At 39.7% G+C, this 13,811-nt stretch overlaps 1 protein-coding gene across 1 annotated transcript in view; it reads right to left on the reverse strand.

The window, feature by feature from the left end:
• slc10a7 (solute carrier family 10 member 7) overlaps positions 1 to 13,811 on the reverse strand; it is a 225,734-nt gene that overhangs the window by 17,994 nt on the left and 193,929 nt on the right. Inside the window, exons 9-10 of the mRNA XM_063045038.1 lie at positions 12,665 to 12,716; positions 6,662 to 6,735 (exon numbers count right to left, since the gene is read on the reverse strand). Coding sequence (XP_062901108.1) covers positions 6,662 to 6,735; positions 12,665 to 12,716 — 126 coding nt within the window. The remainder of the gene's footprint in view (positions 1 to 6,661; positions 6,736 to 12,664; positions 12,717 to 13,811) is intronic.

Here is a 13,811-nt window from a genome sequence, read left to right on the forward strand (position 1 = left end):
GGCACAGCCAGAAATTCACTGGAAACCAATTCAATGGGAATAAAATTGCGGTGATAGTCTATAAAACATTTTAAATTTGTTGAGAAGGAAGAAGCCCTTGCGGAAATATCAAGACTTCATAGCTTTAATTTTTCAATTTTTAAGTGGAACCAGCAGACTGATGAGGTGCGATAGTTAAGTTAAAAGAACAGATATTTTTAAAAGTAGAAAACTGAGATAAAATTGCTTATTATAACAATTTTTATCTAATAAAATACAGCAAATTCTAATGTACCAATATGGACATAAAACTGGAATTGTACACAGCCTATATAACTCTTTGTATACTTTTAAGTTTAAGTATATAAAAACAAAATTCCTGTACTTTCATACTAAAGAAATGTCAACCTGTCAAGAGAGAGCAACATGATATTGGTACATGAATTAAATTGTTCCGACCAAATATCTTTATCGAGCCAAGTTTAAAACAAGTTTAGATTTTTTGGATAAGTTGTCAATAGATTTTCAGATTGTCATTTTGTTTTATTCTCCATCAATGTATTTCATTCCCAAAACAAAGCAACTATATTTAAACTAGGCCAGTCTGATAACATTATTGATTTGACCCATATGACCATAAGTCTTTAATTCTGTTTAGTAAAGCATTGTATCTTGTAATGTTTGATTCTCACTAATACAATCTAAACATTCCCACAAAACAAATAGAGATAATTTGATTACAAAATGAATACATATAATTTTAAAATATCATTTATTCTGATACAAGTTCAAATATGATAATTTCTTCAGAATAGCTTTCTTTAAAATCTAGTGCATTTATTATACATCATAGCAATAGCAATTTATGACTTTTTTATTATACACTACCATTTTTTAATGTAATTTCAGTTTATACTTCTCTATTACTGAGAACTGAAGTGAACAGGAACCGTCATAAGAAAACTACACCATTTTAAAATAAAGCAGCATTATTATTTGATTTTAACAGAATTCAAGTGCTCAGGACGTTTGAAGTCCCCAGAAACGTCACTGACCTCTATCTGCACAACTGCCCTCTAAAAAGTAATTTCATATTGTGAATGGATATTTATGAGGTTGGAGCAGAAAAACCCTGCACCACTATATTAACTGAGCTACAATGAACACTACATATTCCCATTAGGACACCCTCCTCTTGTTCAACAAACTCTTGGGAGCTTAAACATGTAGGATTTCCAACTGAACAATGTCAAGCCATAGCTCAATGTCAGGTTCAATGCGACATTCCATGATTAAGGGTCAAATTGTCACCTCATCCACTATCAATCAGTGAAAATGTAATCTGGCAAATAATTTAATGAAGGCAATGAATCAAACAGAATTTCACTAAAAAAAATCATTAAGTGATTTTATGCTCCATGCAGTTGACATTCACTATAAATTTACATGAAAACTAAATACAACAGATTTTAGAAGAATATGTTTGCATTCAGATAAGCTTACTCTGATAATTCATTCTGTATTCTTTTTCTCTTTTCCAAGAAAGGAAAACATCACTTACAGTTAATGTTCTTTTGCATAAACTGTCCTTTGTATTTCTCAGTTATTACAGTGATTATGTCATATTTATCTGGTCTTCTTTAAATAATGTCACGTGAAACCAAAGGTCAATTGCTATCATGTTCCAAGTTTTTAAAAGTTCATAGTAAAGTCTCTTTTCTCCCCAATCCACATTTTCAACATTCATCTTTTCCTGCTTTCTGATTATCTTTTTCCACCAATCACACTTCAAAAGAAATCTGTTGAGAAACCATAAACATGCCCTGCTGAGCTAAACCACAACCCAGATTGTCACTTCCTAAAAAGACAACCTTAGTAAATTCAAAAGAAATGTTTACTTGCTCCCAAGCTCTCCTCAGTTTGTGCCCCTGACTAATGGGCAAGTGTACTGTGACAGAGTAAATTCTGAGACCCCATTCCTCTGTTCCATAGAATAACCAGAAACTGACATTCATCAACAAATATGAAATGTTTGCCAGGTACATTGAATCACAAATATATGAGACTTACTTACTTTGACCAGTTTTCATCCTGATGGTTTCCTCTCAGGTTATTAAAAAAAATTGGTAAACAACAGAGCCATCAAACCACATTTGTTGGAATTACCTTATTATCATAAAACCAAAAGTGGATGTTTGCAGATGATTGCAGAATGTTCAATCCCATCTGCAGCTCCTAACGAAACGGCTCATGCCTGATTTTTCAAGTAACAGTCACATTACAAAGATGTCAGCAATGACTCTTTCCAACAAGAAAGAGTCTAGCTATCTACGTCTGATAATCTGTGTCAAGATCCTTACCACCAACATTCAGCGGAAGTTCTGAAGTTCATGATTGACTGGAAACTCATCTGGATTAGCCACATAAACAACGTGGCTGAAATATTAAGGCACGGAATGGGCATTCTGTAGGAAATGACTCAATTCTTGACACCCAAAATATGAACAGTGTGATGGAATACTTTCCACTAGCTTGGGTGAGTGTTGCTCACTCAAAAACTTTGAAAGAGTCAGGAACAAACAGCCCATCACAGGTCCTAAATAGTAATTGCCTCCAACGCTGGGACACAGTAGATATATTGTGTATCATCTACAAAATACACTCCAATTGCTCACACCTACCAAACTTGCCACCTCTACCACTGATAAAAGATATGACACAACCTCCCTAAAAGTTCTTCTCCACATTATACATCATCCTGACTTGGAAATATATTGCCAGTCCTTCATTAACGTTGAAACTTATTTCTCAAGAGCATTGTGGGAATACCTTCACTATAAGGACTGCAGCAATTCAAAAAGATGGTTCACCGTCCCTTTCACAAATGCCCAGTTTACATCTTGAAAATGAATAAGAAGTATGCAGTGTTCAATTTGGTCTATGTCAGAGCTACAGAACTCTTAACTTCTTCCGGCTATGGATAGAAACCACACATATTAAAAAAAATAAAACCATAAGACATAGGAGCAGAACTTGGCCATTTAGCTCATCGAATCTTTTCTGAGATTCCATCACGGCTGATTTATTATCCTTCTCCCCTGTAACCTTTGAAGTTCTCACAAAGCTCCCCCTCTGCCATCCAATTCCTAAATGGACATTGAACCTTTGAACACTGTCTCACTTTTTAAAATATATATTGTTTCTGTTTTTGCACTGATTTTAACCTATTCACTATAAGTATATTGTAACCGATTTATTTATTTATTTTCTTCTATATTATGTATTGCATTGAACTGCTGCGGCTAAGTTAACAAATTTCGTGACACATGCCAGTGATAATAAACCTGATTCTGATAATCAAGAACCCAACAACTTCCACTTTAAATATACCCAATGACTCAGCTTCTACAGCCATCTCTGGCAATGAATTCCACAGATTCACCACCCTGTGGCTAAAGAAATTCCTCATCTATGTTCTGAAGAAACATAATTATATTCTGAGGCTGCACCCTCTGGTCCTAGACTCCTCCACTATAGGCAACATCTTTTCCACATCCACTCTCCCTAGGCTTTTCGATGAGATCCCCCCTCATTTTTCTAATTTCCAGTGAGTATGAGCCCAGAGCCATCAAATGGTCCTCACACTTTCATTCCTGGGATCATTCTCATGACCCTCTTAAATGCCAGCACATCCTTTCTTTTATATTCTAGTTCTTTTGAAGTGAATGCCAAAATTGCATTTGCCTTTGTTACCAATGACTAAACAGGTAAGTTAACCTTTGGAGAATCCTGCATGAGGACTCCCAAGTCCTTTTGCACTTTTGATTTCTGATTTTGCCCCCTGTTTAGAAATAGTCTACACCTTTATTTCTTCTAGCAAAGTGCATGAGCATACACTTCCCTACACTATACTCCACCTGCCACTTCTTTTTCCATTCTCCTAATCTATCCAAGTCCTGCTGCAGACTCCCTGCTTCCTCAACACTACCTGCCTCTCTATCTACCTTTGTATTGTCCACAAACCTGGCCACAAAGCCATCAGTTCATCCATCCAAATCACTGATATATAACGTGAAAAGATGTGGTCCCAACACCGGCCCTTGCAGAACATCACTATTCATTTGCAGCCAACCAGAATAGGCCCCCTTTATTTCTACTCTTTGCCCTCTGCCAGTCAGGCAATCTTCTATCCGTGCTAGTAACTTCCTTGTAATACCATGGGCTTACATCCTGCTTAGCAGCCTCATGTGCTTCCAGTGTTAAGTTTACATTCAACCAAGGCATGGAACAAAAACTCTGAGCAACTGGAAATCTATTAAGCAGCTACAGTCAATTTGACATACAAGAGGATGGATATGGGTGTTGTAATCTCATAATAACACTTGAATGACATTGTTACTGGAGTTCTTTATTTTTCACATTTATTTGTGGGCTTATGACTGTTGCTGGAAAGCTTTTATTCCCCACCACTATTTTTTCCGGACAGCCATGATAATCCATGTGGTGAAGGTGCTCACATAGTATCGTAATGGAATGGGATTCCAGAATCACGATTCAACAAATATGAATGAACTGTAATTTATTTCCAAATCAGGATGATGTGTGAATTGGAGATTCCCATGTCATTGGAACAGCTTCTTTCCAACTGTGATAAGACTGCTGAACGGATCCTGACCCGGATCTGGGCCATACCCTCCAAATATCTGGACCTGCCTCTAGGTTTTTTTGCACTACCTTACTTTCCCTTTTCTATTTATGATTTATAATTTAAATTTTTAATATTTACTATCGATTTATACTCCAGGGAGCACGAAGAGCAAAATCAAATATCGCTGTGATGGTTGTAAGCTCTAGTATCAATTGTTTGGCGACAATAAAGTATAAAGTAAAGTAAAGTAATTGGCATCCTAGTTGTTTCAGAGGGCAGATGTCACAAGTTTAGGAGAAATTGAAAACTGCTACTGAAAAATCTTTGATAAATAGATGCAAAACATGATAGCACCAGCAGTGGAAGGAGTGCATGATTAAAATGGTGCTAACCAAGTCAGCCATTTTTGTCTGGATGAAGTGAAAGCCTCTCAATTGTTGCAGTGACATTCATCCAGTCATAGACAATATACTGACACAATCCCATTTGGTGTATTTGTTATTGATGGGACAGGTTCTGTCATTCAGGTACATTTTGTTGTGGGTAAACCCAATTTCTTAACTGGTTCATGTAGGCACAATACTTATGTGGCTTGTTACTTTGGATTTGACATGGTTGATAGGGAGGTTTTTGATTATGTTAACACTGTTAAATACCAAAGGGAAGACAGTTAAGCCCTCTTTTGTTGGAACTGCAAATCGTCTTACATTTCTATAATCCATTGTAGCGTTTATAAACCCAAGATTGAAAATCCTGGAAGTTCCACATTATTTGAGCATTGTGCAATCTTCAGAATATGTCGCTAACTTTTAATCGAGATGCTGAAAGACCAATAATGAAATAGCTAAAGCTGGCTGAGTTCAGGAAACTGATGCAAGGAATTCACTGTAGCCATGTATTTCAAACTTTATCAATAGTTTGCCTGTGTTCCTATCGTAAACAATGGTGGAGGCAGCATCATGCTATCAGGGTGGTTTTCAGCAGCGGGGACTGGAAGTCTGGTCAGGATTGATGAGAAGATGAATGCTGCTAAATACAGAGAGATTCTGGATAATAAAAAAAACTTGCTAGCCAGAAAGCTTAAACTGTGGAGGAAATTCGTCTTTCAGTAGAACAATGATCCAAAGTACATTGCCAGAGCAACCACGGAGTGGCTTCAAATGAAGACATTTGATATCCTCAAGTGGCCCAGTCAGAGTTCTGATCTTAACCTGATCAGAGTTCTGATCTTAACCTGATCGAACATCTCTGGCAAGTCCTCAAGATTGGTGTCCACTGCTGTTCCCCAACTAACCTGGCACAGCTTGAGCAATTTTGCAAGAAGGAATGGGCAAGTCTTACTCCATCACATTGTGCAAAGCTAACAGAGACTTATCCAAAAAGACTACTAGCGGCAATAGCTGCGAGAGGTGCTCAATTAAGTACTGAGCAAAGGGGATGAATACTTTTGAACTGCAGACATTTCAGATTATTGGTTCTCCAATATATTTCCTCATTACCTGCAAGTAGGACATATTGCAATATTACCTTGATAACAGCAGAACCCCCAAGAAACCTTGTGGTCAATGAAATACCTCTGAGCTGTAGTTCAAAATGGGAAGCTGTAGCTGTAAGTTTGCTTATGGAATGCTTAACAAAAGCTGCTAATGATCTGAAAATCTTCTGCTAAATTCTATCAAGATTATCACATTCACCCATCCAGACTGCATAATTAACGCAACTCTGTGATACGAGGTAAATTCCAGGTGAAGGCTGACCTCCTTAAAAATACTCCAGCTATAACGTTTGGCAAGCAAGCTGCAAGAACTAGAACATTCTGTATTCAATACAATATCAATCAATAATTATGCACTACAGATAACACTGACAGATCTCAACATTACCAGTGTATTTTGTTAATTCTATCTTGCTTAATAATAATTGTGCTGACTGAATTGGTTATTATCAATAATTTTTGAATTATGGAAACAAGAATAACATTTAAGGACTGATTGTACTGCTGACATTGCCATTTCTAAAATTGGATTTACTTACCAAGAGTCAGTGATTTATGCGTGGAACAGAACATAATGGCAACTGTATCCGCAGGTGTAAAACCAGACTTTTTTCTAAAAGAGAAATAGAAAACGCATCTACTTTAATGAATTGTTACAGTGAATTTTTATGGAAATATAAAAGAAGAATGGGAATATACAAGAAAAAAATTAATCTGGCCTATTTTACCCATACTAGCCAAAATAAGAGTTGCCTAACCAAATTTTACATTCCTGTTTATGTCTCTTGCCTTATAGTTAATACTAGACAACGGGGTGACCCGTTGGGGCACCCTTTGAGAGAAGGGTAGAGCAGTCTGATATGACCCGAATGAACATTAAACTTTCCTGAATGCTATTGGTATTGCTTTGCTTTGGAAACTGAAGTAGAAAACCTCAGTTTATTAAAGAAGAATGTCGTGTAGCAAAGCAAATATAGCTCCTCTTCGTTTAACAAAGGACAGTTTTGATAGCATCATTTCTGGTTTATCTGCCATCCAGGACATCTCAAATGTCCTCTTTCTTTAAGGATCATGGTTTCCCTTCTGCCATCATCAATGATGCCCTCACCCGCATCTCCTCCAGAGTTCCCCTTGTCCTCACCTACCACCCCACCAGCCTCCGGATCCAGCACATTATCCTCCGCAACTTCCGCCACCTTCAACAGGACCCCACCACTAAACGCATCTTTCCCTCTCCACCCCTCTCTGCTTTCCACAGGGATCGTTCCCTCTGCAACTCCCTGGTCCACACGTCCCTCCCCACAGATCTCCCACCCGGCACTTATCCCTGTAAGCGTAAGTGCTACACCTGTCCCTACACCTTCTCTCTTGCCACCATTCAGAGCCCCAAACAGTCCTTCCAGGTGAGGCAACACTTCACTTGTGAGTCTGTTGGGGTCATCTATTGCATCCAGTGCTCCCGGTGCGGCCTTCTCTACATCGGTGAAACCCAACGCAGATTGGGGGACCACTTCGTTGAGCACCTCTGCTCCGTCCACCACAACAGACAGGATCTCCCGGTTGCCACCCACTTCAATTCCGCTTCACATTCCCATTCAGATTTGTCCATACATGGCCTCCTCTGCTGCCAGGATGACGCTAAACTCAGGTTGGAGGGGCAACACCTCATATATCCAAACCCTGGGCATAAACACTGAATTCTCCAACTTCCGGTAATTCCCTCCCCCTCCCTTCCCCCATCCCTGTTTCACTCTGCCCCCTCCTCCAGCTGCCTATCACCTCCCTCATGGTTCCTTCTACTACCCATTGTGCTTTCCCCATTCCTTCTTCACCTTTCCTGCCTATCCCCTCGCTGCTTCCCCTCCCCCACCCCTTTATCTTTCCCCTTATTGGTTTTTCACCTGGCACCTACCAGCCTTCTCCTTCTCACCCTCCCCCCACCTCTTTTATAGGGCCTCTGCCTCCTCCCTCTACAGTCCTGACGAAGGGTTCCAGCCCAAAATGTTGACTGATCATTTCCACGGATGCTGCCCGACCTGCTGAGTTCCTCCAGCGTGTTGTGAGTGTTGCTCTGCCACCCTTGTGCCTCTCATTGTCATTCTGGAGACGTGCAGTCCTTTCATCCCCCATCTCTTCATCTCTTCTGCTGTTTGTTCTTTGTCTTTGATCCTGGAAATGTGAATTTCTCAGCTCCTTTGTCTCTTCCTCTCTCCTCCTTCTATGCCTGTTTTTGTCATTCTGGAGACGTGCAGCCCTTTCATTCCGCCTCTCTTCAGATCTTCTGCTGTTTGTTGTTTGTCTCTGATCCTGGAGACGTGCATGCCTCTCCCCCTCTGTCTCTTATTCTCTCATCTTTTTTTGTCCTGACCCTTTGATCCTGGAGTCGTGAGGCCCTGGCCTCATCCGATTCTTGTTCTCTCCCTCTCCTTGCCGCTACCCGACAACGTTTGGCGTCATCTCTTGTGTACCCCTTCCCTTTCCATGCGGCATAATTAGGCTGACCATTTATTTTACCCTAATGCTGGATAGATGATATGAAGCACTAACACCAAAGGATGCTGATTATTCTTGATGATGTGGTTGGTGCTCTCCTAAATGGACGTGATATAGTCACCGCTGTCCTCTGACTGCAGCAAAGGGTTGATGGGTGTCTCGAAATAGAGCTGCCCTGACCTTTTGCTCCGGTAGGTTTTGCTGCTGAGGCTGGCCGTGCGCATGCATCGGGCTGTCGCATCCTAGTTTCCACGATGGCTGATCGGGTTTCGGGTGAAAGCGAGCCTGCTGATTTTTGGCAAGTGAGCAATTTTATATGAATATATAACCCTGAACTTTGCCTGCATTCTGTAAGTTAGTGCATATTAATTCGATTGAGCCGAAAAGAAGTGGCTATAATGCACCGTTTGCGCTAATTGGAGGTCACAAACAGACAAACAGAGCATGAGAGTTTTAGTAGTATATAGATATCAAGTGCTCATTCAAGTACTGTTGTGTGTGTGTGTGTGTGTGGACTATTCAGTCTTCATTGTTTCAGGCAATGAGATCAAGATTGCCATCATCCTCTGGGTAAACACATTTCCTCTCAATTCCATTCTAATTTTCCTTACCAAATCTATACGTTCTACTCATCTGCCTTTTAAAGGAAATGTAATTTCTATCCACTTTTTATGGTTTCTCATATTATGATATAATTCCATTAAACCTTCCCCAGCCTTCTCTCTTTTACAGAGGACAACTCCTTCTTCTCTGATATTTCCTCCTAGCTCAAATTCCTAGAAAATTTCTTAGAAATTTCTTCTGTGTGCATTTCAGCATTTTCAAATTCTTCCTATGATGTTGTGACCTGAACCATATGCATATGTTTTATATTGTTCTACCTTCCTTATTTGGTACTCTGAAGGAAATCAACCATCATGTCTTCAGTTTTTGTATTCAGTTTCAGAGTAAGAAACTTGGGTCAGAAGCAATTGTGTTTAACTTAAATGAAGACAATTACAAGACAATAGTATTGGCTAAAGAAGACTGGGAAATACAGTAATCGACCAGGAAATACAGGAGATAAGAAGTCGCAGATATTAAAGGAGACATATCCCAGTAAGGAGGTATTAACCAACCATTATTACCCAAGAAATTTAAAGAGTGTATTAAGCTGAAAGAGAAAACATATAATTAGGCTGAAGTAAATGGTAGATCTGAAGGCTGGGATAAATTCAGGATCCAGCAAACAAGAACAAAAATAATAAAGAAAATAAATCATGAGGGCAACAGATGAAGAGTATTAGGACAATAAAAGTTTCGTTGACTGTTTTAAAGGAAGACAGAAGTCTAAAAGAACATATGCCCCTTGACAATGTAACCAGGGAAATAGTTATGGGGAACAAAGAAGCGTCTGAGGAGCTAATTATGTATTTGGCACTGGTCTTTACAGTAGAAGATAATACAAGCATCCAACTAACCCTAAAGCATTCCAGCAGAAAATTAATTATACAGAAATAGTATCAGTCAAATTACTGGGGCAAAAGGCTGATTATTTTCCTGGCCCAGATAATCTTGTAAACATCATGAGATTCTGAGAAGTACCAAAGGATTAGAAGACTGCTAATGTAACAACCCTATTCAAAGAGGAAGGGGATCAAAATACATGCAGTACATTAAGAGGAGGAGGATAACTAGAGAGAGGGTGGGACCACTCAAGAATAAAGGCGGGAACATTTACTTGGATGTGGAGAATGCGAATGAGGTTCTTAACGAATACTTTGCTTCAATATTTACCAAGAAGAGTATGGAGGGCCAGGAGATCAGTGCTGAGTGTATAAATGCATTAGGGCATTTAGAGGTCAAGGGGGAGGAACTGTTGGACCTCCTAATGAGTATTAAGGTGGATAAGTCCCCATGTCCTGATGGGATTTACCCCCAGGTTATTGAAGGAAGTAAGAGACGAGATTGCTGGGGCCTTGACCTCCTTGTGTGCTCTCTAGCCACAGGTGAGGTCCCAGAGGACTGGTGAATGGCTAATGTTGTACCTCTATCTAAGAAGGGAACAAGGGAAAATCCTGGGAACTATAGACCGGTGAGTCTCACGTCAGTTGTAGGGAAATTGCTGGAGGAAATTCTTAGGAGTAGGATAAATGAACATTTGGGAATCCATGGCCTAATTAGGCAGGGCTAGCATAGGATGAGTGGGACAGGTTGTATTTTACCAACTCCATTGAGTTTTTTGGCAGGGTGACGAGAGAGATTGATGAGAGAAGGGCAGTGGATGATGTCTATGTGGATTTTAGTAAGCTGCTTGCCAAAGTCTCTCATGGGAGGCTAATCCAGAAGATTAAGATGCATGGGATCTGTAGCGAATTGGCTGTTTGGATTCAGAAACAGCTTGTGCATGGAAGACAAAGGGTAGTGGTTGAAAGGACTTATTTGATCTGGAGGTCTGCAATTAGTGGTGTTCCACAGGGATCTGTGCTGGGACCTCTACTGTTTATGATGTATATCGATGAAAATGTAGATGGGTGGATTAGTAAATCTGCGGTATAGATCAGTTGCAGAGAAATGGCAGATGGAGTTGAACACGGATAAATCTGAGGTGCTGCATCTTGGTAGGGCAAATGTAAGGAGACAGTACACTGTTAAAGGCAAAGTCCTTAACAGTGTTGCTGAGCAGAGAGATCTTGTGATCCAAGTTCATAGCTCCTTGAAAGTGGCTACACAGGTCGACAAGGTGGTTAAGAAGGCTTATGGAATGGTTACTTTTATTAGCCGAGGCATTGAGTTCAAAAGTCAAGAGATTATGTTGCAATTTTATAACAACCCTGGTCAGGCTATATCTGGAGTGTTGTGTACATTTCTGATCGCCCCCACTACAGGAAGGATATTGAGGCTTTGGAGAGAGTACAGAAGACGTTTACCAGGATGCAACGTGGTTTAAAGGGCATGTGGTATCATGAGAGTTTGGATAAACTTGGGGTGTTTTCTCTGGAACGGTGGACGCTAAGGGGTGATCTGATAGAGGTTTATAAGATGATGAGAGGCATGGATAGAGTAGACAGGCAGTATCTGTTTCCCAGGGGTGAAATGTCTAATACCAGAGGGCATGCACTGAAGGTGAGAGGGGGTAGGTTCAAAGGGGTTGTGAGGAGCAAGTTTTCCACTCAGAGAGTGGTGGATGCCTGGAATGCACTGCCTGGTATGGTGGTAGAGGCAAATACATTAGAGGCTTTTAAGAAACATTTGGATAGGCACATGGATGCAAGGAGGATGGAGGGATATGGACATGGTATAGCTAGGAGGGATTAGTATTTGGGTGTTTTTGATTTGCTTTTTAGCTGGTTTGGCACAACATTGTGGGCTGAATGGCCTGCCGCTGTCCTGTACTATCCTATGTTTTATGTAAAAAGTGGACGATTATCACTAACAATTATTGGCAAATGTTAGAATAAATTAGCAAGGAATTAATAGCAGCACATTTCAAGCAGGGTCAGAATGGCTCCATGAAGGAGAAATCATGTCTGATAAATTTATTGAAGTTTTTTTGAGGAAGCCTCAATTCGAGTAAGTGATGAGTTTAAACACTTTTCATCCACAAGAAGAGTCTTTGACACAAAATATTAATTCTCTTTCTCTTTCCATAGATGCTATTTGACCTGCTGAGTGTTTCTAGCATTTAGCTGACTTTACACAGATGCTGATATTTTAAATAAGAGGGCTAAATATTGGGAAAGTGTTTTCTGTGAAAATGTAAGTTGTTAACTTTAATAGAAAAAGACAAGGAAATAAAGAGTATAATTTCCATGACTCAAAGCTGTGTCTACCTATGTTTCTATACAGGCCTCAGTATCCTACTGTTGTTGTGCAAACCAACGTCTAATTTGTTCACCTGAGAGTATTACCTAAAATTTCAGACTGAATTCTATCTGTCATCTTTCTGTCAGCTAGTCCATTGATATTTTCACCCAACAGGACAAAGTGATGATATTTTCAAATTACACATTTTATATTAACTGTATTCTATTTGCAAATAGAAATGTACTCAAAGAAAAATAACCCACCTTGTAGTGATGAAAAATGTTAAAAACATGAAACTCAGCTGAAGGGAAAATACTAAAAGAAAAAAGGAAATAATATTTAATATTGTTCAAAACTGCAATTATTTTCAATGTGCATGCGATCTGCTATGCAATTAGAATGAGAAACTGAACAACTATTAACATAAATTCATATTATACTGTTTAATATTTTCAGCATTTTAACCTTTTTGTAAGACTTTTAACAAAGTATAAATTTTCATGCACAATATTAACAATTAAGTTATCATTATTATTTGCAATTTTATTAAAACTGCGAGTTCCTTATATGAATATTAGACAACATGATAATGGTCCACTCTACAATTTCAAACATAGAAACATAGAAAACCTACAGCATAATACAGGCCCTTCGACCCACAAAGTTGTGCCGAACATGTCCCTACCTTAGAAATTACCAGGCTTACCCATAGCCCTCCATTTTTCTAAGCTCCATGTACCTATCCAAAAGTCTCTTAAAAGACCCTATTGTATCTGCCTCCACCACCGTTGCTGGCAGCCCATTCCGCGCACTCACTACTCTCTGCGTAAAAAATTTACCCCTGACATCTCCTCTGTACTTACTCCCAAGCACCATAAACCTGTGCCCTCTTGTGGCAGCCATTTCAGCCCTGGGAAAAAGCCTCTGATTATCCACATGCTCAATGCCTCTCATCATCTTATACACCTCTATCAGGTCACCTCTCATCCTCCGTTGCTCCAAGGAGAATAGGCCGAGTTCACTCAACCTGTTTTCATAAGGCATGCTCCCCAATCCAGGCAACATCCTTGCAAATCTCCTCTCCACCCTTTCTATGGTTTCCACATCCTTCCTGTAGCGAGGCGACCAGAACTGAGCACAGTACTCCAGTGGGGTCGACCAGGGTCCTATATAGCTACAACATTACCTCTCGGCTCCTAAATTCAATTCCACGATTGATGAAGGCCAATACACTGTATGCCTTCTTAACCACAGAGTCAACCTGTGCAGCTGCTTTGAGGGTCCTATGGACTTGGACCCCAAGATCCCTCTGATCCTCCATACTGCCAAGAGTCTTACCATTAATACTATATTCTGCCATCATATTTGACAGACCAAAATGAACCACCTCACACTTATTCGGGTTAACTC

This window comes from Mobula hypostoma, chromosome 4 (genome assembly GCF_963921235.1).
Source record: "Mobula hypostoma chromosome 4, sMobHyp1.1, whole genome shotgun sequence".
Taxonomy (NCBI): domain Eukaryota; kingdom Metazoa; phylum Chordata; class Chondrichthyes; order Myliobatiformes; family Myliobatidae; genus Mobula; species Mobula hypostoma.